Genomic DNA, 26,997 nt, shown 5'->3' with positions numbered 1-26,997 from the left:
TTTGTTGCTCATCTCCCCTTGTCCACCGCAGCTCAAAGGAAAGTTAATTTGTCGATTAACTGCACCTTCCAAAAACAAAGAGAAAGTGAATACTTTCGAGCAGACGGCGTCTCGCCTAAGGGCACGTTGCTGCGTCGACGGTCTGATCCACAACGGAATGCGGCGGAGGAATGCACCTGTACTCGCGTCCCCCCGTAATAGCGGCAGCGGATTAGGGGGCCCCATCTGGTCCAGGGGCGCCCGGCGAGTGTAACAGGAGCGGAAATAACAGCTCCAGGAACGAAAGCGAAAGGACGCAGCCGATGCGTTCGCGGTGCGGAGGAAAGGATCGACGGTGGTGGTGGAGGGGTGGTTTGGCTGTGTTCACGCACAGACCTCCTTCCATGGGCATCGGCGGTGTGTCGGTGCTCGAGTCTGCCTTTTAGGGCATTTCCCACTGACGGGCTGCAACCCGGCGTCGAGTCCTTTGCCCGCCGTAATTGGCGGCCGCTACGTCTTTCACGCGTGGTTCTGCCGGCCCGAGTGTGGAGGAAAGCCTTTTCGCTGCGCCTGCCGACCTAGATTTTCGCCCCACCACGAGCTGCCGAGAGGAGATTCTCCGGCGCGCCAAGGGCGGCTCTTTCACTCACGCGCGGGGAGGGGGGGGTGGGGGTGGCTTGTTTCGCTGCAACCGGTGCCCGCTTCGAGCTCCGAAAGAGGAAAGCGGCCGCCTATATCGGTCAGCCCTGTCTGCATCGGCGGCCTTCGGGTAAACGCACTCTGGCCGCGTTGGCGGCCACGGGGACCGTCGCCATGGTCGAAGCAGCCCGCGCGGGCCGTTGAACCGCCATGGGCTTTCACTCCTGGGAGCCCTACCACTTCCACTACGCCGACGGTGAGTGTGCGCCCGCGCTACCTGTGGCGGCTTTCGTCCGAGTCGAGGCGCGCACTTTCTCCCGCGGCTGCCGCCGCCGCCGAAAGTGATGCGCCTCGACTCCGCGTCATGTGTGCAGCTTCTGTTGAACGTCCGGGGCTCCTTGTCGTCCGTTTGCTGTTTTCATCGAGTGCTGGCATGAACGCAGCGGGTTTCACTTGCACCAGTGGATTTCCTCAATAGACTGAAACGCCTCGTTTTGATGTTCGGCAATACGCGATGCAATATGCAGTAGCTGAAATCAAATTGAAAACTCCTTCAGATGGGCCTCGGATAGCTTGTGCAAGCGCTCTCAACTGGGAATAAGACGTTTCGGATTCGACGGCAAGCCTATCAGCCGATGCTCCGTGTTATGTTCTTCTGCTGAAATGCGTTCGTTATAGCTTACAAGGTGCTCACGTTGGAAATTTTGGCATTAGCAAGTTTTAATACAACGGAAATTTTTATCCGTCCATCTATGAGACGCCCACTGCTCCTCTGCTCTTAAGTGCTCATACGAGTACAAATAAAGGCGTTACAAGCGTCACTAAGGAAAAAAAATCGTTCGCAGTGTTCAGATGTCGCAGGTCAGATGAAAACATGCGCTTCTGTGTGTGTCCTTCTCATTTTGTGGTCGTCCTGGATTGCGCTGTTCCGTTTCACAGGAACACTAGGTACCTCGTGAATTTCTGATCACAATCCGCAACGTTGCATTGTCTGTCGTGACGGCATCAAAATTTAGTTCACCGTATCTCGCGACTGATATGTATGATTGGTATGAATATATCTAAAGTAATCCTTTTCTCTTTGTATTAGGAAAAATTGTAAACGAGTTCATTATTTGTTCTGCAATTTGCTACAGCATATGTGTTATATCGAGCCTTGTAGTTAAGCAAATTATTTGGCTAATGTCGTCATAGGAAACGAAGACGCCGATAATGCCGCTCGGGCAGCTTTTGAAGACACACAGGAAGAGGTCATACCGCTTTCACGGTGCGACGCAGCCAGCAGACTTCGAGTGCTTGCACAGGAGGTCACGCTCTCTCTATGGTGCACACCAAGCAGCCAGACCAACCGGAGCAATCGTCAATATCACCTGCCCTCTTTGATGCATCTCCGTATGCCAACTGGACTCCGTCGAAGAGAGGCCACTCTGCTTTATCGCTTATGGCCAGGGGTGGCATTCACGAAATCTTACTCATTTCGCGTTGGCCGACAACTCTCTCCGCAATGCCTGTCTTTGCGAGAAGACGCTGGAACACGTTTTGTGCGACTGTCCTGAATATAATGTTCAGAGGCAGTCCCTGGCGTCCGTTCTAGCGCACCTTGACAATAGACCATTGTCATTTGAAACTATTTTCACATATCGCCGACAGAAGACATCGCAGCTGAAGGCGACGAAGGGGCTACTTCGGTTTTTGAAAGAAACTGGCTTGGACAAGCGGCTGTGACAGTGATGTCACGTACCACGCAAGAGTGACGGACTGTAACTGACGATGTGTGTGCTGTGCTATGTACTCTCTCCTCCCCATCTTTCATCCCCCCCATCCCGGTTCCATGTGTAGGGTAGCAAACCTTTTGAGCTAAACTGGTTAACCTCCCTGCCTTTCCTTCTCCACTTTTTTCTTCCTTCCTTGGGTAATGGAGGTACTTATATTTTCACTTCGTAATTAGTTAACGATTAAGACGCCAATTTGGTCTGAGCAGCTGTTGTTTTCATTGTGAGCGTATCTCCGTGGTACGCTTTGTCGGTGGTGTTCTGACATTGCTTTCTTGACTGGGGCACAATTCACCAAGCTTTTCATTCATAAGTGCTCTTTGCCATTGGCAGAACGCCTTCGTTAATAATGCGTCCGACATTACTATTGGCTGACATTTGCACTTAGGAACATGTTTAGCGTAAGAACGTTTTTGTAAATACGGGCCCGAATTCGCAAGAGCGGTTTTAATTTTTTGTCTTGTGCATCTTGCACCATGTACTGCGTAAGGCAAGAAAAGCCTCTTATGAAATCTTTGTTTGTTCGACTGCTTTCTTTCTTTAAAGATCACATACATAAAATATTGACTGCAACAAGACTTAACAAACCATATCTCCGGATCCTCAAATCACTCTGCAGCGCTTTGTATGTACTTAGGTTCGTTCTCCGAAGCTTGAGGCACTGCATGCCTGCTCCATTCTCGTATGCACCGTTTTTAGTAGCACTCGATGTAATCAAGAGACAAAACATGTTTGCTTGTTTCCCCAAATTACTCGGGCATCAAGACGCAGCTCGATTTGAATGCGCACGTGTTCGGCAAAAATCTCGAAACTTTTTTTCGTCTTGCGTAATCCTTGGTTGTCTCAGAGACGAGGACGAAACATGGACATGAAGAACGCAAATGTATGCTGATTTGACGTTGCGCAATCAATCAGACCTCGCTGGCGGGAAACTTTTGAGAAACATAAAGCGCAACGTTTGCTTCGGGACGGGGAACCACTACTTATTAAGCTGGTGTTGAACTTGGCACTATACTGGATCCCGCCATGGGCGTTTTGAGAGCAAATTTTGATCTCTTTGTGCGGTGCCGCAGACGAATCAAAAACATATTTGCTGCTTCAATGTCACCGACACCGATTTCCCGGTCGGCGTTTTTGCTCCGTGTTATTAGTCGCTCCGGTGCCTATGAACGGCGTGCATTGGCCCTTGATAATGCCAAGAAATTTGGCTCCGCACAGTATTGGCGTGCGTAAGGGGCAGTGCGTCGTTGGGCTTCAGATATATCGGTGGATCTGCTGTGTTGTGCACTATTACTGGAAGAACCCGTCTGAATTTAATGGTAAAAATGGGCGGAGACTTCTACATGTACGCAAGTTTTTTTCCCGTGAGTAAACGTTCAGAAAAAGAAAGCTTCGTACATATCGGACAATGTTTTCGATGTTCATAGTAGTCGCTGCTTGCACGCTGCTTTATCGTTTACGTTTAATGTTGCGCGAAGTCCACTTCTTAGCAGTCTCCATAGCTTAAATCTATCCAGTGTTCTTTCGCACTTCCTAACACAAGGCCATATCTAGTTGCTCAAGAATACTTAATGATGTGCAAGTTCTGTGCGATAGTTTCGTATGTGTAGTGACAAAATTACCGTTTTGGTGGTACGTATGTATATAAAAGATCTGAGCCTTCTGTATAACGTATTCAAAAACACATTGACAGATTTATGCCGAAACTTTTCAGCGCAATTAATCGTGCCCACGATCGGAATAGGAAAACTGCTGAGTAAGCTCGATTTATCTCTTCAAGCGCAAAAAGACAGACGAAACAAAGGACAAATACAGAGAGGTTAACCAGAGCGGGAAATGTGGTTTGTTATACCCTACATTAGGAGACGGGAGTAGTAGAAAAATAAGTATAAAGATAGAAAGAGCACAAGCATTATCACAGCCGGTCACGGTCACTGCACACTTCCACAGCGCAGGATCACATGCAGCACAATGAACACCAGTTAAGGCTGAAGTCATTTTTTTGCGGGCTTATTGTCAAACAAGACTTTTTCTAACTCTCATGTGTTAACGGAACTGTGCATCTCCGAGTGTTATTTTACTCTTTCCTGTCACTTGCTTTACTCTTGTGCGAAACTTCGCAAATGTTTGTGATATTTGACACTTTCAATGTTTTCGCGCTTTTAGTTTTCCTTGCCCTGCGAAGAGTATTCGCAGGTACCATTAAAGGCGCCAACATCTCTTTCAACTACATATCAATAAAAAAATTCAACTTTATAAATACCATTTTAGCCATATCTGACAAAAGAAAGGGTAGTCGAGTGTAACAGGGTCCACACAGGATGCGAAGGAGGAGCGAATTTTCACCGACTGGTGCAGTCGGTCGAAATCGTTATCGCCTTGTAGTAAACTATGGTTCTTGAATTTGGGTAAATACGAAGGCGTTTCTCAAAAGTATACCACTATCACTCGACCTAATGTTTATTCTCTTGAGTACTCATAGCAAAAATCGCTTTTTTTTTCTCCTGCACTAAGTGGGATCCCGGTGCTAATTGTATCAGTCGCGCTTCTGTTTTCTTTATTTTTCTTGCTTACGACAACTGTGTCATATCGCGCATGCTGCAAGCGAGCACTTGCTCATTGCACGTCAAGTTGTAACATCTATAGGCAAGCGTTTCGTCTACTCCGTTGTGTACTCGAAGGAGTCTTTGAAGCATCAGGTTACGCATAAGTTTCATTTGGTGAACGCGTAGAAAAGAGATCTGTTTCCATGTAGAGCGTACAGTGCTAGTCATAGCATGGATGCAGTAAACGTTTCAACGGCTTTTGATTCTACAAAAGCGAGAGATACATGAAAGGTCCGTAGCAGTCAAGAAAGTGCAGCGAAAAGAGGAAATGCGTTCTCTTTTTCCTTCCTTCTCGTCTCGCACGAAGTTTCTTATTGTTTTACTTGAGCTACTTTCCGTGGAGGATAGGTGGTCTGTCCTGCAACTGAAGCGCATTTTGCGTGCTACTTTCATGCAGTAGTTTGTCAACGTGCATCAAAGTGGCAGGGCCAAGCTTTTTGAGCTCTTTGCAAACTGTAGTTGAGGGATTCTAGGGTTGTATACCGTAAGTAACGAACAGCACTTCCCACTTCAGTCAAAAGAAGGCAACATTTTGAGAGCTTGGCCGTATTCTTGACGCCACACTTGAAGTTGTGGAACTCAGCGCTTTACTGTACAACAGTTTGCATCCATCGTCCACTAGCACTGCAAACACACTAGCCACCCACGGTTTTTTCTCTGCCCCCCCCCCCCCCCCCCCCCCCATTGCAAAGCGTTTTGGCGTTCTCGTGCCAGTGTGTATAGTCCTGAGAAATGCCTGCCTGCAGCAATAATTAATGTTCTGTATGCCCTGACGTTACTAAACAACAAATGCCACAATTCTCACTGCACCGTAGCAGCAGGAAGGATGGAAAGAGAAAAGCAAAGGCAGGGAGGTTAACCAGAACAACGTGCGGTTGGCTACTCTACACCGGGGGAATGGGAAAGCGAAAAACAAGGATAAGGAGAGAGAGGGGGAAAGAAAGAAGGAAATTAGCAGCAGAATGTCCTATTATAACCGCACCACAAGGAACCAGCAGGCTTACCTTAACTCGCGTATACCAGTAATGGCTGGCTAAAAATCAGGCATGCAGTTTCAGCTCACGGCGGCTGCATCGATATTTATGAGCTAGGCTAGTTTCCCACACTGCATAATATATTGCATCAGCGCTTTTACTGGTGTTTGTTAGCGCACCTCGTGCTTTACATTTTCTAGTTATTCTTCCCCACCTTTCGAGTTTGTTAAAGCACGAGTCACTGTTTTGTGGCGCTGCATAAGCTGCAAGTTTTATTTTGTGTTCATCAGGCCCGCTGCTTGACATCGCATAAGAGCGGCTAAAGGTTGGATAAGGAAATAACAGAGCCGATTGTCGAATGGGCGGAAAACCCGTCTGAAACAGGAGTATAGCTTGATAGAAGTGGCAGCTGCGATGCAAGAAATAAGGGGTGATATTAACTGTACCGTAGTTTCGGAGTGAAAGATGCGGAAAATAAGTTTATTGGTAGTTCCGACTGAAAAAAAAAATAAAATAAAACGGGAAACGCGTGAGGACTCCATATTTATGCTCACTCTCTGTCCAGCGCTAAGCAGATATTTATCATGACAGCCTTGTAATTTGTCCAAAGCATTTAAGGGGGAATGCGTTCCAGACGCCGAAGTATTGCTGAGGCGAGACTATATTGAGACCGCTGCAGTGCGAGAGTGCTAAAATAAAAAATAAATAAATAAATAACAACGAAACGGTGAAAAATGTTACGTACTTTCTCTGCTGATTGCCGTGCTAGCTGTAACGGCGTTTTTAATTTCAGGCAGTGAGAACGGGGGTTGCGCATATTGGGGATTAGCACCTGTGATGTATCCTAACGGCGTTAAAAGTTAACGTAGGAATTTAAAAGAGCCAACATGTACGTAGCATGAGACACAATTCCTTAGTGCTCAATTTGAATGTGGCGCAGCATATCAATAATGATTGCACGGATATTGTTTCTAGATTGGGCTTTAAATCCAGTGTTATGAGACGTCCGTCCCCCACCCATGCGTACACGAGCACGCATGCGTGCACTCTGGAACTGTCGCGAAGGCTCATTCAGGCGTGGGAAGGCGTCCTCACCCACGTGACTGCACTCACGCGATCACGTGACGGCCGTGGTGTAGGAAAATTGTCGCCGCGCGACTGACGGCAGAGGCGATGAGGCGAACGATATGGCAGAACAAATGGAGATAGGGAAAGCATTACCGACTTTAAAGTGTACCGGTTCCGCAGCCTCTTCCATTGGCAAGAATGCTTTCCATTAAGCGGCCCCTTTTACTATCCTATGTTCGCCATCACGGTTGGCTCGCGACTGTGAAGAACCGCTTCAGCGTAAAAGCTGCCTTGAAAATACGAACTCTGCTTACGATGGTCGTATTGTTTCCTATGTTCTTATTTACTACCATGATTTCATTCTGCAGTCACGATGTTCACAGTAAATGTTATTGCAATAAATACTAGGCCTAGCCGTAATTTCTACCGCAATAAGTACTTCCAAATTATTAGGATGTTCTAAAAATTCTTTATGCCAATAGCATAGTCCTTTGATGAAAGTATCAAAGGACTCTGCTAATGGTTGGGCGTGTTTGTGTCTAGGATTTGAGTTCATTTTCACACTTAAAGATGCAAGAGAATAAGTGTTGGTCACACACACATTGTTGTTGTGCATTAAATTATGACCCCGGGAAAGTAGGCGGGCGAAGGGCCGGCTACTCCACAACCACCAAAATGAAATCCCGGCGAAAAATAAATGCGAATAATACACAGTAAAAAAGAAACAAAAGAAATAAATGCGAAAGACAATAAAGCAAGAAAAAAAAGGGACTGAAGGAATAACACACACGTCCCATCATAGCCTACCGTACACAATGTATCCTGCTTAACGCGCAATCTCAATGCCGCTTCAATTTGACCGTGAACTTTTCGTGCAGTGACAGACCGTTTCTCTTCAGTATGATTAATTTGTCGTTTGCTTTTTCTTCGTGATTACGTAGGCACTGCGAGAGGATGTGTTCAGTGTTTTCCTATTGTTCGTCACGCTGCGCTTTCAGCCCGCTGCGCTTTTTTTTTTTTGCCGCTGTTATCAGCCTTGGTTATAGTGGAGACAGCATTGCTAGTAGCGTTCTTGGTGATATTATTCTCCTGGCCCTCTTATCGCGATATGACGTCAGCATCGAGGACGACGCAGTGAGCACTTCGGTAGCTTTCGTTTCATCGAGTCCATGGCTATCCTCAGAAATCGGCGCCATGTAGCGCCAGGCAAGCTTCGCCGATGAACGCTGTCGGAGCGCTTGACTGACCACAAATAGACTCGTCGTTCTGACAGCCAAGCGATGGTGCAACCTGCTTTACTCGTATTGCGTGAGCTGCGGTTATAGATGAAGACAGGGATTGCTTAGTTGGGCAAGTATAGGCGTCCTCCGCGCGGTGCAGCACTATCCTGCGCCAACGGCAAGCTGCGAAAGGCCATGGATTTTAGATACTTCCCACGCCCTATGCAGGCCACTTTTGCATTCTTCAGATACAATGAAATGCCGACATGGAGCCTAGCCTCGAAACAAGCCTATACCTACTGTTTCTGATTGGTATTTTATAAAACACTCGGGTAGCACAAGCAATGGCGTTAATTGGGCGTTTATTTTTGATTGCTTGCACTAGCTGTGAATTTTCGCACGCGTGGTACTATTTACGTGGGGCGCTAGCTAGGGTGAACTGTACTGTGGAAAAACTGCATCTGTGCAAATAGGGAAAATCGATACTCACGCTCTCATGTCGGTCATAATTTTGTCTACGAGCTTTTTGTTTTTTGATTTGCCCATCTTTCATGTACTGCGCGTAGTTCTCTACGCACGGGCGTCTGTGTGTACGATTTACTGCCCCTGAGTTCTTTTGTAATAAATCAGTTGTTAGTAGCGCTTCCTCGTCCGCGCTCGTGTTTACATCGAGCGTCTGACCACTTCAGAGCTGTATTCTAATTATATTTCTGTTTATAATTCATTACTGTCATATCCACAGGTTTTGGCAAGTCAATTTAGCGTAGGATATCGAATATTTAAGGGAAAACAACAAAATTATATTTGAACCTTCAATAAACGAACTGATCGCTTTCAGAATGCGTCTGGTACCGTCTGTTATAACTTTTAATTCTAAGGCAGCTCTTCACAGTATCAAGTCTGCATTACACCGCAGAACTTACGAGCAGATATGTGACATCAGGGAACTGCACCACCATGCTCTGGAAAGAGGGCACAACATCATATTTCAATGGATTCCTGCTCACTGTGGCATCGTCGGCAACAACCTAGCTGGCAAGGCTGCCCGGTCTGCCCACGAAGATACCCAGACGCGTCCAACACCTTTGGCGAGGTCGGACGCTGCCAGGGAACTTCGCCTACTTGCACGCAAAAAGTCACAAGATCTCTGGATTTCAAGTGCCTTCAATTGTCGATTACGTAAACTGGACCCCACGCTATACGGCTACAACTGCCATCTAGCCTTTCCCGCTGCGAAACAACCTAGCTGTGCCGTTTGTGGCTGGGAGTGGCGTTCACGAACGCATACTCCTATCGTTTGGGAATGGCCGAGAGCCCGATGGGTGATTCCTGTGGGTGCGAGGAAACCATCGAGCACCTATTGTGTAGCTCCTCTCACTATGATGTACAACGCCTCTCTCTGCGGGCGACTTTGCACTGACTGGACTCAAGACCGTTCACCGAGTCAGATACTCGGACCGTGGCCACATCCGTCACTGGCACGAAAGCAATTCGTGCGCTAGTGCAATAATTCAAGTACACCTGCTTAAGAGACCGTTTATAGTGTCCCTGTGTATAGTGTCCCTCTTACACGCATTCAGTTCCTACTCTCTCCCTTTTTCCTCTTTCTATTTCCCTTTCACCCACCCCTAGTGTAGGGTAGCAAACCGGGTGCTCTTCTGGTTGACCTCCCTGCCTTTCCTGTCCTTGCTTTCTCTCTCTATATATAGCCGGGATGTCCGAACCTTGAAAAGGTGTAGTCGGCATCTACCCTGCCTGAGCTCTTCACTGGAGGTGGCTCTGAAGTCGATCAGGGTCAGTGTCGTCTAAATTTTTCGTAGGCTGGTTGTGAGAGAAGTGGTGAATAGCCGCTCATCTTTCAGTCGCGCAATTTTTTTCGCTCTTCATGGCTTCAAACTCCAGCGTCAACTGACATGAAGTACTCGTGATTGAGAGAGAGAGAGAGAGAGAGCGAGCGAGAGAGAGAGCGAGAGAGAGAGAGAGAGAGAGAGAGAGAGAGAGAGAGAGAGAGAGAGAGAGAGAAAGAGAGAGAGAGAGGTCATAAGGGAAAGGTAGGGAGGAGCCTGGTATAGCTACCCTGCACTATGGAAGGGGGAAATGAGTATAAGGAGAACCAAGAAAGAAGTTCAGTTTTCACTGTTACACAGGCAAGCGTTCATCACTAAGTCAGTTACAGGTGGTCATATAGGCTGTTAGAAAGGTTGGTTTCTATGTCAGATATGGCTGTCACACCACATAGATCTCGTCTGGCATCAGTTAATATTGCTTCGAGAGGCTCGAATGTCCCTGCGATGCTTTTGTGAATGAAACCACGCTTTTGGGAATAATAGTATATGAACAATAAATGTATTTAACTCCATGCTTTGACAATGGGTGTCTTGGAAAAATTGTAGTCTCAACACCGTTATTACATGTACATGTTTGGGTCACTGGCTTGCTTTAATTACAAAATTGTAATATGATACTTACAGCTCCGAACTCGCGGCCCGCCGCGGTGCATGGCATAGCGGCTATGGTCGCTATAAGCATGACGCTGCTATTTCGTTTCCCGGTCGCGACTGCTGCACTTTGATGGAGGCTGTTAGGGCTCATTCACACCGGCGACTTGGAGAGGAGGTCGCGCGGCCATTTGCGACTCAAAAAGCGACCGAAGGCGACTGATGTTCACACCGGCAAGCCATGCTGAGCGCGACCCGCAAGTCGCAATCCCGGAGATTATCGTTCTCAGCGAGAACTCTCGGAATCTACGCGTAATTTGCCGCGACGCGGGAGGAGGCCGGATGTAGACGTATGAAAGATCACTTCCGGTGCGCCGCTGATTGGTTTATCAGTTTTGGGACCATGGTCGCGCGACTGAAAAATCGCGCAGAGAGCGACTGGCCCAAAATGGTCGCTTTTCGAAAAAAGCGACCGTTTGCGACCATTTACGACTGGTTTCTTTGCGACCAACTTGGTCGCGCGACCACTGCCAGTCGCCGGTGTGAATGAGTCCCTAGATACGGCCAGCCGAGCGCCTGGTGCTGCTTACTGTTATGCCTGGTGGTGCTTCTGGACAAAGGATACTTCACTGGCGAGCGTGCATCTATGGAAGGTCATCCGCCCTTCATCGTTTCTCGAGGCCAAAGAGCTGGCGACGAAACCAGTCACCTCAATAGAATTGACAAGTGATTATGCATCGCGTCTTCGTCTGCTCGACAAGTTTTTTGGCCCCAAATTGCATTAGGTCAAAAGCCATATCCGTCTTTGTGTGCTTCACTCGAAGCATCATCGCCCGCCTGTACAATGTCGGGACCCGGCGCAGACTATTGACAGGCAGTCAAAGCACCTCCCTTCCTGGGTGACCACAACCGCCGCATTCTTTGGAAACGGTGCTGAGAGTCAAAGCTACGGAGAGCCAACGATGACAATTTCCATAGAACAGTATCTAGCTCGGTTTCCCTTGAAATTGCCTCTCGATTGCATCGAGGCTCGGTCGAAGGTTGGACACCAGAGGCAGAGTCCGGCGCGGATGTGTGACAATATGGGTGGGATTTTACGGACTGTACTGCAATTCTTACTGGCCGAGCAATGAAGATTGAATTACCTCGTCGAGCGACAGAGGGAAAATAACTGCATGGAAAGCCGCAGCGCGGAGGCGTGAAAAAGCAATTCCAGAGACTTTTCAAGCTAGCGCACGTTTTGCCGTCGCCTCATGTTTCTTCTCATATTTATTTTTCTTCTGGTCCTAATGCCGACAAAAATGCGAAAATAGACCAAGTTGATTGTTTTTTCGCCAAGCGTCAGCGCTCTTAAGCACGCAACATCAGCTCTGGACGGAGAGCGTTGGAGGTTTTCGGACACCGACCGGACAGAGGGAACTACCGGGCGTCCCGGAGAAAACTTCCAACCTCGGAAATCCAACAAGGCGGAATGCAAGAACGCTCGCGTACTTAGATTTAGGTGCACATTAAAGAAACGCAGGTGGTAAAAATTAATCGAGTCCCCCACTACGGCGTGCCTCATAATCATCAGGGTTTTTAGAACATAATTTCCCACAATTCAATTTTGAAGTTGCAAAACTACAAACAGGTAAAACCTAGTGATAAGGTTAAGGATTACTGCAACTCCTGATGCTAGCGGATAGGCAACAAAATGTTTTGTAACGAACATATGTGCTAACAACGACGCATAATGTGCGCAGTCACACTGCGCCGCAATTGTACGCGCTGTGGCACATTATTAAGTGACTCGTTAAGCTTAAAATCGAGTACCGGTGGCGCAGAAAAAATGCTAAAGACGTACCAAGAAAAAGCAGTGATCCCTAGTGCTTCTGGTGATTGCTCAACCGTTACGCAGCCTCAGTGGCGAACTTCTCAAAATTACGCCTATATACTCGCAGCGATGCATGTTGGCCTTCTAGCAGAGACAGGAGCTCAGTCTACTCGTATTTCTTTATTCAGACATTGCTTCTGTTTTGTTCTTTCTGCAGAGACAACACCGCTAAAGCTCGATTCCCAGCTCTTGGATAACAGTCCTTACGAAGGTGGTGACCTCAACCGGAAATGTGTACTCACGCTGAGTATCGTATCTGTCGTCTTCAACATTGTCGTCGGGGGCACGGGGTTCGGTGAGTGATGGAAACCCCGTTTTATGTGTGGTCATTTATGTTGAAGGCTTAAGAACGTCTTTGTTGTTTCTTTTTAATCGCTTCAGTGAGCGCTGATGAGTTCTTTGAGTTAACTGCGACTGCAGGTGTGTCCTGTTCAGTCAACGTCACACATACTTCGAATAAGTTTGGATGCCAGCCTGTTTTCTGATCGTCAGAGTGTATTGCACCAGGGTTTGTTCTAGTTTTGTTTCCGATTTACTTAAGGATTCGCTTAGAATTCTCGTAATTGCCTTCTCCGACTCTGACTGCTTTTGGGGTCCAGTCTCGCTACTCAAATGAAACATTTTTCACACACAGACGAGAAAAAATGAAATGCCGCTACTGTTTTATATATGCCAATGAACCGTAAGTTTTTGTTAATATTAGAACGGCAGTATTGAAAAAGCAAATGAAGGGTACAAGAAAATCTGTCTTCGCCAGAATAACTTTAATTTATGGCTTCTATGCAGAGACTACGTACTATTTTACGGTTTTGTTTGCAACATTGAAGTGAAAAAAAAAAGGTATACGAAAGTTTACAATAAATTGCGTCAGTAAGACGCAGAAGATACCCGTTCATGCATGTCTTACCACTACTGAGGTGCATTTTCCATAAAAGAAAAAAAGGGCAAGTACTATACCTATTGTCACAATACCATCGAGTCGAGCCATATAACCACTGCATATGGTTCTAATCTAACTTCGACTTACTAAGGTGGATGGTTGGGTGAATCCATGATTCACTATTGAATAAGAAAAGCGCACACATGGACAACACCGACGAACACGAATACAGTAGAAAGAATCATGGACTTGTGCCTTTCTGCCATGTTTTCTTCGAGCTATCGCTGTTCGAACGAGACAACTCGTATGTGTAAAGCGGAAAATACGCTATGCTTTTTAATGGGTTTTGGATGCTTAAATAATACCCATAATTAGGTCCCCTTGGTGTATGTCGTAGAATGTGTCGCATATCTCGCTGTCGCACCCCTCTGGTATGTTCCAGGTTCAATTTAATTCATAATGCCTAGGAGTGGAGCAAGCATATAACAACCCTGACGACGAATTGCCTCTTGAGGGTGACGAATAAAATGCGATTGGTTGATGCCTAAATGTTGCTACTGAATGCACCGAGATACAATGCGATGGTGTTTCACTGCGCGTTTATAGCAAGTGTTGCGTGAATATCTGCACACGTGTTCCTTATTAAAGCGACACTAAAAGAAGCATCAGTCTAGACTGATGAAATGTTCAATGAAAGACTGTTTCCTTTGAGTTCATGGTAACAGGTTAATTACTAGGAGGAAGAATGGTCAAGGTTAATTTTTAAAATTTAATTTCGCCCTGGAAACCCCGCGCCGGGACGCCGAAGTGACGTCAGATTTCAAAGCATTTTATTGTCTTATGGTAGTTGAAGCCCGGTAAAAGTTCTCAGAAGTCGCGAAGTTCGTTATTTGGCTCTTCTATAATGTAATGTAGTCCATATTCATCCATAGAAGAACTAACTATCCCGAGGATATGACGTGAAAACTCGTGACGTCATGGCTAGTTGGTGCGGGAACCCGTCTTTCCTCTTTTGCGTTTTTTCTGGCTCACCAAGCCTACACTCACGCTAACAGTGGCGCTTTTGATGTAGAGAGAAAGATAAATGAGATGCGAGAGGCAGGCAGGTTAACTGGAAGATGTATATCCAATTTGCTACTCTGCGTGGAAAAGGGGTGAAAGGAGACAGCAAGATAAAGAAAAGCGTACACAGACTAAGAGAGGGAGACCAAAACAAAGGGCAATATATTATATATTACAAAAACAAGTCATGGGACCAGTGAAATCGTATCCCGGTAAGCAGCTTCGGGCGAAAGTGCACGTGGGTTTCTTTCAGTGCTGTCTCCAATTGTACATAATCGCACATTAAGTGGCGCTGCAAATCTATTGGTCGGGAGGTGAATTCGAAATTGCATAACACTACATTTTTGTTTCAGTGTTTGCGTTCCAGAGGAACAGTGCTTCAATATATGCATTCGCGGTAAGATTGCCTTTGTTTATTCTCTTAGACACCGCAACATGTGAGCTTGTGATCCATGTTTGACAAGGTTATTCTTCTTCCAGGCCGAGTGCCTTCTGGACATGCTGTCTTCGATAATTGTGATATGGCAGTACTTAACACCACACTACTCGTTCGCAAGAGAACGTGTGTAAGTACGCACGTCGAGCATGCCGTTTACGTTGTCGAGCACGGCGTTCAGTTTATTTAGTATTTTCTTGCGATGTGCAAAACAAATACATGGAAGGCCAATTTGTAATTGCAGCGTTTTGTTTTAATATGCTTACAAGTACTTTTGGTCTGGCATCGTTGCTGTCGAGGCAACAGAAGTTTAATTGAGTTAAACCGGCGCACTTAAAAACTCGGACATACACACAGAATACGAAACGTACAGAGCACTTCGTGTCTCATTTGGTGCGTGTGTCCTTGGTTTTAGGTGCGCTTCTTTCAAATCATGAATAACCAGCTATAGCCCATCAGTGCCTCTTAAGGAGTTTGATCACATCTATGTTAAGTATAGGGAAGCAAGCAAGCACGAGTGTATCAATGGGGTTGATGATAGGGCGAATTCATATTGCATTCTAAAACTGGTACTGCGCAACATGTAAAGGAAGAAACAACCCTAGCCGGCCAGAAGAAACAGAGCGCTGACTTCCAACTGGTTTTATTGGCAGGTTGCACGAAATACATAACCACAAGAAAGCATCAAGCAATGTCGTAACAACACTTCACAAAACGTCACAGTACGCGCAATTCTATCACGCATGGTTAAACTGCTCGAGAAATCTTATTTCCTGGAAAGACAGGCACAAAGATAGCGCGCTAACACAAGTGCTGCCACCCCTTGCTATGATATCAGCTTCAATAATCTCCCACGTAAGTTGTGATCGGTGCCTTTTGAGTACTTCTGGCAGGCACGGCTGGTTTCTTCCTTTCCATGTTGCGCTGTACCAGTTTAGCATGGATATCAAACGGCAGTAGATTTTTGTAGGCAATTATAGTAAGTGCAATGTAAGCAAACTAGAAATTTAGGGTGCCCAGAAGCAAGAACACGCGTTGACATTGTTACACACGCACGATAACAGTAAGTAGTTCTCACTTGTGTGCGGCCGAGGTTCAGATCGTGGTTTTGGCACGTGGAACGCCATAATTTAACATGAACCCGTTGTTTCAATAAAAAGTACCTTCAGGCACATGAAATGAATGGGTGCACTACACCAACCTTAGCCGAATGTTACATCACACAGTACACGTAGTCCGTATTAACTAACATAGATATCTATGTTATCTATCTATCTATGCTAGATATCCATCTAACATAGATATATATTCTGACTCGTGAATATGTGGGCAACGCGGTTCTATCTCAGCCCCGGCAGCATATTTGCTCCTTCCCGTGTCAGTATCTCTTTTGTTCTGGTTGTGCTTCTCCGACGCTTTGGTCGATAACGATGTGCAGCACTTGCTGCGCTTCGCTGCCGGTGTTTTTTTCTTTCTCCCTAGCGCTTACGCTCTCAGCTCAACGTAATTGGTCAGGCGTTCTCTGGCAGTCACACTCGTATTACCCCGTTTCGGTGCTTAACGTGTACCTTGCTTTCTCCTTAGAGCCTGCATGCTTCTGGGACTGTTCTTTATACTCTCCGCAATAGCCATTATCAGCAAAGCCATGGACGACCTAATCGTGCGGGAGAGTCCCACTTGGGTAAGACGGCTGAGCTGAGTTTTGTACCTTCCCTGAGGTTGGTCGTGGAAGACCATAAATCGTGAAGCTTGCTGCGAATCGATACGTCTCGCAGAGCGTAAAGTGCACATTTCCGCTTGCAGTTTCATCAACCTTATCGGGCCTGTCCGAACTGAGCCGTGAGCCCTACCTGAGTGAATGCGTAGAATAACAGTTGAACCCGGAACTGAATGATCTTAACCGCAAACTTCCGGCGGGAAAATAGGAGGAAGCGCGCGTAAACAAGCGATTTGTGTCTTCATTGTCAGCCGGCTGTTTTAGCAAGCGTGTTAACAAGGACATGCGTATGTGGCATGCCTGTAATTGTGGTCAAGGCAATTTGTCTGGGTTTTAAATCACGCGAAATGACACTTCTGGCTGACACGGACCGTTTCGCAACGTACCAAATAATGTAGTTAAGGCGCACCCAATATCATCTGTTTCCACTGTTATTCGAGCGCGTGCCGAAGTACTCACGGAAGCGTCAGAAATGAAAGCTGGTGATAATTTATGCAATTGGCGATTTCCAATGCGGTTTGCACAGGCCTTGTATAAGCTGCCTCCACAATCCACAGATAAAGAAATAAGCAAAAAAAAAACCACCGGAACTTTCTTGAGATATTTACTCTGGAGAAATAATGAAAAAAAGCTTTAGTTTCCCCAGACGCTTCAGACGTTTTGAAGGAGTTATGCCATGCAACTGAATGCGAAATGAACTGAATGGCTCTCAAGTTTTATGATGAATATCTTGGCACAGAAGCGTTCCACTTGAATCAAAGTGAAGTTGTTTTCAGATACGACTACCTTAAAGTACCGAACAAGATTATCTTAAAGTACCAAATAAGAACATATACCACAATCACGATAGCAAAAAATAAAATGATGAAGCTTTTGTTTGTTCTGCGTGTTCGGTGACTAATTCGTCTCGAACGTTGTCCACCAATGTTCGTAAACCACCTGTCAAAACACTTTGCGTAGCCAGAATAGCGTTTTGATTAAATTTACTGTTATTTTCAGTTTGAAGACCCTGTATAGGTATTCTGAAAAGTGGTTACACCGCTTTCTAAGCTACCAACTTTGTATTGTTTCATTGCCAAGCTAGATTCCTTGTAGTTCATTAGAAAACACGTTATCTGTCCATTAAGGAGATTTGCGCTGCTTTATGTTAAAATTCCTGCATTTTCTGGAATAACGTCACGATTACTTTCTGTAAGGCAGATAACTTCTATTAAACTTCCTTATTTATTATTTTTATTAAGAACTATTAAATGGTAAACGCACGAGCCAGTGGACATAATGAGTCGTGCACATAGTACAACTCGGACAGATAGCAATGGAAAAAAGAAGCGCTTGTCACTAGGCCGGTCTCGGCACTAACGGTTATACAGTGGAACTAGTTTACATGTACGCAGGGTATTACGGCTGCAGCGATTCATCTTGCCTCTGTGAAATTGAACTAGTTTGCTTAACGTAACCACGTGCCTGTGGCTGAATATTTTACCTTTCTTTTATGGTTCCAGATACCCGTCCTCATTATCCTTGCCGGAGTTGGCGCAGCAGCCTGCTTTCTCTTGGCGGTTATCAAATTAATCCTGGCTAAGCGACTAGGAAGCTTGTCCTTAGTTCTTGATGGTGAGTCAAAGTGCTTTAAAAAGAAAACCTTTGCAGAGAGAGTTTTCATATTATGAAAAAAATAATGGTATTTAGACTCTTTCAGTATATGGTTGGTCCAGATTTACTCTCCCACTTCCCTCCCCGCTTCCTTTCCCGTACCTTTTGTCCCAATCATTGCTGCTTCTTCCTCTGAAGAAAATCACCGAATATTAGTTGCGCCGCAGTTTGCAATTATAAATAGGGCAAAGAAATCCTCTGGATGCTCCCGGTGAGTGCAAGACAATTTCGATAACGAAGGAGCTTTTTGAGGATTGATTAAATGCACGGTGGCTGAATGTCTGGGATTCACTATACGAAATAGTACCCGAATACGCAATATATCGCCGTTTGCTTGCTTTAGATTCAAATTAGATTTAAATATGCACGACTAGAAGCTCTTCGAAATACAAAGACATGTACGGCTGTGCTTTGTGCAGCACTTATTTCGCGCGGCTGCAATAACGACCCAATCGAGAGTCATTGCCAAGTGAACTTTTAGATGCGTCGTCCGATTTCGAATAACTTCACACAATTTCGCCACATTTCATAATATTGCTATCGGGGACGCCACCTTATTCGCTGACGTTCAGGGATGCTGGCTTGATACTGATGCTCAGCTGGTTATTCCTATGCGCTGATTTGCGAACTCACTTCGAAGCCATTTATAAACTCGTGCTCAGTGAACACATACATTCAACTTTGAATTCGCTGTGATGGAAATACTTTGATCAATTCGGCTTCACGCAGAGACGTTAGGATTATCCTCGAGCAGTGGACTTCGACAGGTGACAACGCTGACGCAGAGCCTATCTTCTCAACCCCAGGCTACGTTAATAAGGGCAAGTTTAGACTACACTCGGGAATGTCGAAGCTTCACTAACCCGCGATGTATGCCTGCGTGTGTTGGCCAGTGTAGTGGCTCACGCACCTGCATCCGCCGGAAAAAACTTGGGCAACAGTGCATCTCTTGCGAATGTAATCTTAATGTTGCCTTACTAGCTCGTTCAAACTAGGACTCTAATTCGCTTACTGGCGAGCTCATTCATGTGATTGTCATTTCACCTTCCAGTTGACGGTTACCTTTTCCTCTTTTCTTCAGGGATAAACTCCTTAATAAGCAGTTTCTGCGCCGTGGCCGTAATAGTGAGCGACCTGGTCTACGACTCCAACCCCGAAGTCTGGTACATGGACGCCGTGCTTAGCACCGTTGCAGCGCTCATCATGCTACTCGTTGGGGCCAAGTAAGGATCCGACTTGCTTTCGTTTAGCGGAACTGTGCATTACACTTTGCTGAAGTGGCAGCCACCATGCGGTTGAGTAAGGAGAGAAGGGGTTGTTATACCTGCAGTAATTTTTCAAGGTCTGTCCGAATTATCGCCGCCAGGACGCTACATTTCAACTGTGTAATAGGTAGCGAACGTAAAAGCTGGTCAAGTAAGCAGTAAAGCATTGAAGACCGACGCACGGGGCCACCATAAAACAGCGCCCAAAGTCCTAGATTTTGAAGGACATACTCTCCTGACATCCTGGGCACTTCGATGCGCGAGGCATGCAGCAGGCTAACACTCGTTTGACAGGTTGTACGACTGCGTTTGACAAATTGACCACTTCAGTTTTGACAAGTTGCACAAGCGCTGGCGCTCGCCACCCTCATGTAATCCTCTAGTTGGCTGAGCTCCTTGTTTCCATGCAAAAAATTAATATCCGCGTTACGCCCAACGTCGCTGCCGGCAAGAAGTTCACAGGCCTATGCGCAAGGTGATAATGTTCCTGCGGCGGCGGGAGCCATTATTGCACTCTGCCATTGCCATAATAAACAATAACAATACGTTAGGGATCCCGAGCGGAATTTCTGACGTATCGGGCACCCGAAAAGAATGAAAAAGGTAATGCTGGGGAACGCTGTAACTTATGTAATCTAAATAACTTGCCTATTTACGACTATAGTAACGCACCTCGTGCCTTAGCGAATCTCGAAAAATCGTGCAGCCTCAACTCCCACATGGTAAAAAACACCGAGGCTTGCCTTTGCTTCTGTGAGCTCCCATGACCTCAGTCCTACATAAGTAGTTGGTGCTGATACTTTGATAGCACCGATCAGACCGCCAGCAGCCTGGGCAGTTGGCTAGCAGCCAACGCACATGTGCCGGGCGTGTTTGGGATCTGACTGCTGGTACGATCTGTTGGGAACTCGGCGCTGACGCCCGTGGTTGTACCTGGGTCGCAAGCCCCAAGGGTAGCGTTGGCCTGGCGGCCTGGGGTACAACTGGAAGCATCCGAAGGTCCCGGCAAAGCATGAGTCGACTGGTAACAACGAAACAACTTGTTTATTTTAACATCGCAAAGAGTTGGCGGTCAGGTTTGACCGAAGTAGAGAGACGGGAGAGCACTTCACTCAACAGAAGAAATCGGAGCCCTCTTTTTTGCGTCCGGGGGCAGCTGTTTTTATACTCTCGCAGTTGAGGGCAAGAAGGAACCCCTCAAAAGACGAGCACGTGAATGTACAATGGGCTAATGGTGACGCACACTGTCGTAGCGATGCCGTAGCACCATGACGAGCACGATCTCGTAGCACCCTGTCGAGCACGATCTCGTAGCACCCTGTTGTAGCGCTGCCGGTCGGGCACAATGACTGTAATGAGAGGATGGTCCCTGCTTTGGCATCGCCTGTTTCGGGCACAATGACTGGAATGAGATCCCTGCTTTGGCATCGCCTGTTTCGGGCACAATGACTGGAATGAGATCCCTGCTTTGGCATCGCCTGTTTCGGGCACAATGACTGGAATGCGAGGATGATCCCTAGGCGGTCGCATCGCCGCAGTCGCGCCTGGAAACACCTGGCGATGAGTGTTGCGGCGACGACGATCGGGCCAAAATGTCTGCCGCCCTGCCGCAGTCGCGCCGGCAAAACCACGTGTCGCAGGCGAAACGCAACAGGCGCTGCTTCCTATTCAAAATTAAACGGTTAAGATCGCCACTGTGCCGTGCGTGAAACATACGCTATGACATAGACCGCTTAATCTGCGCTTGCAGCCTCTTTACATCGGATGGAACAACCCTAATGTCCGCACTGAACATTAATCAAAGATTAACTCTGCCAAAGCATCTCGCGCAACGAAGGCACTTTTAACATTCCTTAGAGACACCGCTCTCAATAATTTCGTTTGCTGAGTGTTGGGGCGTGTTTTATGTACGTCACGTGCGTGTTATGTAGATTGTGTACATAATTTCCTGCTTCATCATACCGATCTAGGGTAGCATCCCAGGCATGCCATCGGGCAAACCTCTCCAGGATTATTCGTGGAGAGGCTTCCCTTCCCCTCCTCCTCTGTCTCACTGTTTGGGTTATGACACTAAAACGTTGCCGGTGACGGTGACATCACGCTCTCTGGAACCTAGTTATTCTCATTTAAGTGTCGCAACTCTGGCACAGGGCATCAAATCAAGCAAAATCGCCGAAAGCTTTTGTTTTTCCGATAATTTATGACATCTTGAAAAGGAGATATAAAGTAAATTCAGGCAATTTCATTCCTGAATTTACTTCAAATATCTCTTCTTATCTTTGATGAATAAAGTGGCAGAACTTGTACGTCAAGTTAATATGCATGCGAGTTACTAAGTCGAAATTATCTAGAGTTTGCTGGCAGTGAAGGAATGGGGCTCTGAACAAAAGAAAATAAACCAATAGAAGTATACTAATATTACTCAGAGGAGCGGCCTCAATATATCGCGAAATGTAAACATGCATACAGCTGCACTCAAATTTCGCATTGCGAAGTATCGTAATCGTCGGACACTATTTTTAACGTTATATGAAAAAAAACAACGGTGCGTTGAGGGCTAATTTCTTACTTTCACTGGAAGTTCGAGTGAAATTTGGCTTGCAATATAACTTTCGGCCAACCAACTCACCCGTTTATTTATTTATTTGTTTGCTTGACATGCATGTCATATACGCATCATACATGGCCCTGTGGCATAAAGAAGTATGAGGCGTCTCTGCTTAATTTATCTGTGCTGAGCGTAACAGGCAAACAATGACTAATCTGAAAGCTTCCATACGACTGCAAATAGACTACTGTCACTAGCTGGTTTCCTGTCTCGGCGCAAACGCAAAATGTTGTTGAGGCACGCCCCCTAACCTCTCGCTCGTCCTGTTTCAGGGTTCTGTTTGAAAACTGGTCGATAGGACGCCATGGCCACATGACACTTCAGTGAAAGACGGTGGCCTCGGACAGGGTATTTCTGCTTGGAAGTGCGACAATCGCTCGTCTTCCACCCTCCTCTCCTCCCACGCTCTGTGAAACGGTGCGGAGGCTGTGTGCAAGTCCCGCCTTTCTCCTGGAGTCCTCGGCGGGCTACACGGCGCCAGAGGACTCTGCACGTTCTCTGCTGGACAGACGGCGACGCTTTCATGTAGACCATTGCACCGCACTGTTGCCACAGTGGTGCGGCATGGCCTCCATTATTTAAGCTGAAGGAAGCGCACGGCGTGGTTTACATGCTCGGCCTGTGACTATGAAGATGTGCGCATTGTATTCGAGGTCGCCGCGGTACGAGACACATGGTTTCTCGCGCGAGGATCCTTTTAGAGGCAGAGTTTGTGGTACGTCTGCAGTATTCTTTGGTTCAGTGGTTGATTGAGCATCAGCGAGAGTCCTGATCGTGAGCGCATTTCCTCTGCACCCGAACGGTGTCTTGCTTTTTTTGTATGATATGTGGCTCGTGAAGGCGAAGATCAGCGTCGGTTGACGAACCGCACACGCTCCTCGGCAGCACTTCGTAGCTCACAAGAGCCGCTGGTCACGCTGGCTTTTGTGATTAGCGTCTCGCGCGGCTATGTGGCAGCGACGAAGTTGCCAAGCTTGGGTGCGTTGCAGCCGATTGCATTCTAGTACGAGGTGGTAACTGTGAATTAGAATTATACAGCTTGTAAGCACTGACCGCAGTACACGATCAATATGAGTCCAGAACACGCTGCGCATGCCGCATTGCTGTGACGCGCTTCGAGGCGATCTGGACCGGCTCGAAGTCTACGCACGCGTTCCGACCGAGCCGAAAGCGCGAGATGACCACTTTCGAGGATTTCATTGAGTTATTGGTTCAAGCATGGCTATCAGTGAAAAAGAGATGTAATTGCATGCGTAACAAGTTTTTATTGTTTTATTCTGTGCGAGTTGTCATCGTGTGAGAAATGTTTAAAAATTTACATTATAACATTGACATGTAGTGCAATTCATGCACTCGTGACCGAAGAAGCTACAAGAATATTTATTTCTCGTTTGTTCGTTTTTTAAAAAGAATTAATACGTCAGCTGTGAACACAATAAAGATATCATCTGAGCTCCTTCCTTGCTTTCGGTGAATTCTAGTGGCCGTTGTCGTTTATTAACCACGAAATTAGTGGAACATGATACTCACCACTGCATCTGGAGAACCGGAAGGCTCTTAATTTGTCTGCCAAATCTCGTAAGCATGTCTCAGAGTGAACAGCACACAAAGGTCTAGAAGCTGGTCTGTAGTTTGACTTTTACTTAGTCTAATTGCTTTAGCCCAAGCCCACACGCTTTGGTCGCACGTGGGTGAATTAGAAGTCACTCACGTGACTTCGAAGCACCCTTGACCTTTCGACACGGTGCCTCCCTGCCTCATTTGCCTCATTTTTTCGCCCCCGACAACGTTCCCGTATGCTAGCCATACTTGCTTGCTCGTAAGAGTCGAATCTATCGTCACTTTTTCTCAAAGATCCCAAACGAAACCAGACATTAAAGCGGCCTCTATCGATGAATATGGGCGGGGCACCACCGGCTACTTCCGGTATATTCGCAGGCGGAGATTGTCCAGCGCCGACGTGAATAATCTACGTCAAGGCCTTCATTGTGCGATTCGCGCGCGAAGCGCATTCCGTAGCTTCTAGCGAAATTGCGGTTAAGGCAGTCGTGAAGACGGCGGACTTTGCTTATAGATACGGCACGCAAGTTTCCTGAACAGGCCCAGCACTGCAAGTAATCAAGGTGGAAATTTTAGCCCCTAGTAGTGCGCCGCTAATGAGGAGCTTTAGAGATAGCGGACACTATTCTGTTCGCGAATATCAACACTTCGAATAAAAAAAAACCTAGGCAAGCTTTGGGTTCTGCGCATACACCCTTACACTATTTCTCCCTAACCTGCTTGTGTCCGCTATTCCTAATGCTCTAATGATGCCAGCTAAAATCGGTGATCTTGGTAATGGAACACTACCACAGCAACACTGCTACTTTTGTGCGCAGATACTGTTGCAAATGGGGCTTCAGTTTACACTTTTCATTTTTTGTGCGCTCTACGCGACATTTAGAAAGTGATACGCCGGCTCTTCCGATCGTATAACAGTGCATGGTTTATAATTCTGAAATATGAGTCACGCTGAAGCCCCCTCGAGGTACGTCATTAGCTTTCTTTTGTTACAGGGCCGCCGCACGAAATTGTGCATGTCTTGGTTGTCTGTAGCTCGGCCGTTTATGCTGGGCTTCAGTGGAAGTGCTGTGGTCCCAAGCCTAATTTTTGCTTTATTAAAAATTTTCAGCGGGAAATAATTTTCAGCCTCCCGAGAGAATCTTGCACACCTAATGTGGACATTTAGTATGTACAGGCAAGTGGCCCCAGGCTTTCTTTGGAAGGGGCCCAAGCCTCCAGTGGTCCGAACAAATTATATATATGTATGCGGCTTGTGTTTTTAGGCCATGCAGAATTTTAAAAAATCGCCCGTGGCAGATAGCGTAATTGTAGTCCTTGAGCTGGATGACTCGAAGCGACGACATACCTCGCACGAGAAATTTCAACACTTAATCGGCTAGCCAAAGGCTACGAGTTATCTTTTGAATACTGTTCAGCGTATATTGCAATTTCCAAATTTTAGCCGGCGAGCTTGCAAGGCATATCTACTTGAAACTGATTTTAAGGATCACATGGGCTTCGAAATATGCGTTGTGAAACTTGCCATAAAGGTGCACTATTCTGCTTATTTTTATTAACGAATCGCCGATTTATGTAACGAAGCGCAAAAGTAACTGGAAAGCCTATGAATTTCATCGCACACTGCATGCATCGCCACACGACGGTAACCAATACGTCTGTGCTACTGTGAAAAAGAAGCTCTTTTACTCTTATTGGCGTCTACCTTTCCACAACAAGTCAGTTTGATAGAAAAAGACTGGAAGATACTATGGCTGCTACTCCCGGTCCTTGGATAATAACAGGGGACTTCAACGCTCACCACCATGTATGGGGAAGCTCCAGGATAAATTCGAGGGGCAGGTCACTAATATTCTTTGCATCAGGCCACAACCTGTGTCTTCTAAATGACGGAAACGCGACATCTCTGCGAGGAACTACGTACAGCAGCTGCATTGACTTTATTTTGGTGTCACGTTGCCTGACTTTGAGCGTGCAGTGGTTCACTGCTATTGAAACCTATGGAAGTGATCATATTCCGACCTATGTGAGAATCGATGGACTAGACGCCGCATTACCGGTTGTCTCTCGCCAAATCGACTGGTCAGTCTTTCAAGATCGCGTAGAAGACACATGCAAGACACATATTGCACGCAGATTAGAAGACATAATTGGAGTCTCTATGCAAGATTGTACACGCTGCTTCACACATCCATCAAAGCGTAGAGAGAATGACATTGAATTGGAAAGGCTTCGTGCACTACGTCGCCGAGCTAAAAGGAGGTACAGGCGCTCGAAGTCAATTCTTGACCTCAGAGAAGCTCGGCGCATGCAGAAGATCAAACGCCGAATGGATAAGCTAGCGGATCAAAGATGGAAATATTTTTGCGACTCACTAGACCCCCGCAAGCCATTGTCCCGTGTGTGGCATACCCTACGGGGTCTTTGCTCAAGTCCCCAGCAACGACACCCACTCAATGCCCTTGCTCTCTATCAAAACCGCCGTGAGATAGACGTCGCAGAGGAATTTTGTGCGAAAGTCGCCGGCGGCACAGTTTTAATCCCTGACAAGGCTTTAGGCAACATCCCCGGCCCACGAGATGCAAGTATGCACGCTCCATTCTCTATGGAAGAGTTAGAAGCTGCTATGGTGCTATGCAGGTGTTCGTCTTCACCAGGGCCCGATGGCATAACATATACTGCTTTGCGCCACCTAGGCCGAGAAGCACGAAGAGAACTCCTCAGCCTTTCTAATAGTTCATGGCAAGATGGTGTCGTCCTACAGGAATGGAAACGCACCCGCCAGGTAACGCTTCAAAAAGCAGGAAAGTCGCCGCTCGAACTGGCATCGTATCGGCCTATAGCTATTACCAGCTGCGTCGGAAAGCTCATGGAGCGTATGATCCTCATGCGTCTCGAATGGTACCTTGAACACCACAAAATTTACCCTGACTCTATGGCGGGATTTCGACGCGGTCGTTCATCGATTGACAGTGTCATCGATCTAGTATCATCTGTGGAACAACAAAAATCTCGGAAGGGATTATCAGTAGCACTCTTTCTTGACGTGAAAGGCGCTTACGACAACGTTTCCTATCAAACCATTCTAGACGCACTTTTGACAATTGAACTAGGAGGGCGAGTATATCGATGGGTCAGTAACTACTTGACACAAAGGTCCTTGTTCGTACGTACGGAAGATGGTCCGACTGCCGACCACTACATATGCCGAGGAGTTCCCCAAGGTGGGGTTCTAAGCCCTATTCTT

The 26,997-nt window shown here is 46.6% G+C and overlaps 1 protein-coding gene across 5 annotated transcripts in view; it reads left to right on the top strand.

Moving 5' to 3' along the window:
* Positions 1–23,665, top strand: part of LOC142566683 (transmembrane protein 163a-like) — an 86,676-nt gene extending 63,011 nt beyond the window's left edge. For all 5 annotated transcript variants that reach the window (XM_075677516.1, XM_075677541.1, XM_075677525.1 and 2 more), the window contains 7 exons: positions 12,727–12,864; positions 14,865–14,908; positions 14,992–15,077; positions 16,532–16,628; positions 18,167–18,278; positions 19,399–19,540; positions 22,463–23,665. In XM_075677516.1, the coding sequence (XP_075533631.1) occupies positions 12,727–12,864; positions 14,865–14,908; positions 14,992–15,077; positions 16,532–16,628; positions 18,167–18,278; positions 19,399–19,540; positions 22,463–22,517 (674 nt within the window). In that variant the 3' untranslated portion in view covers positions 22,518–23,665. The remainder of the gene's footprint in view (positions 1–12,726; positions 12,865–14,864; positions 14,909–14,991; positions 15,078–16,531; positions 16,629–18,166; positions 18,279–19,398; positions 19,541–22,462) is intronic.
* The last annotated feature ends 3,332 nt before the right edge of the window (positions 23,666–26,997 follow it).

Source organism: Dermacentor variabilis, chromosome 1, assembly GCF_050947875.1.
Source record: "Dermacentor variabilis isolate Ectoservices chromosome 1, ASM5094787v1, whole genome shotgun sequence".
NCBI lineage: Eukaryota > Metazoa > Arthropoda > Arachnida > Ixodida > Ixodidae > Dermacentor > Dermacentor variabilis.
The sequence above is the reverse complement of the archived record's forward strand: the minus strand, read 5'-3'. Positions and strand labels throughout refer to the sequence as shown.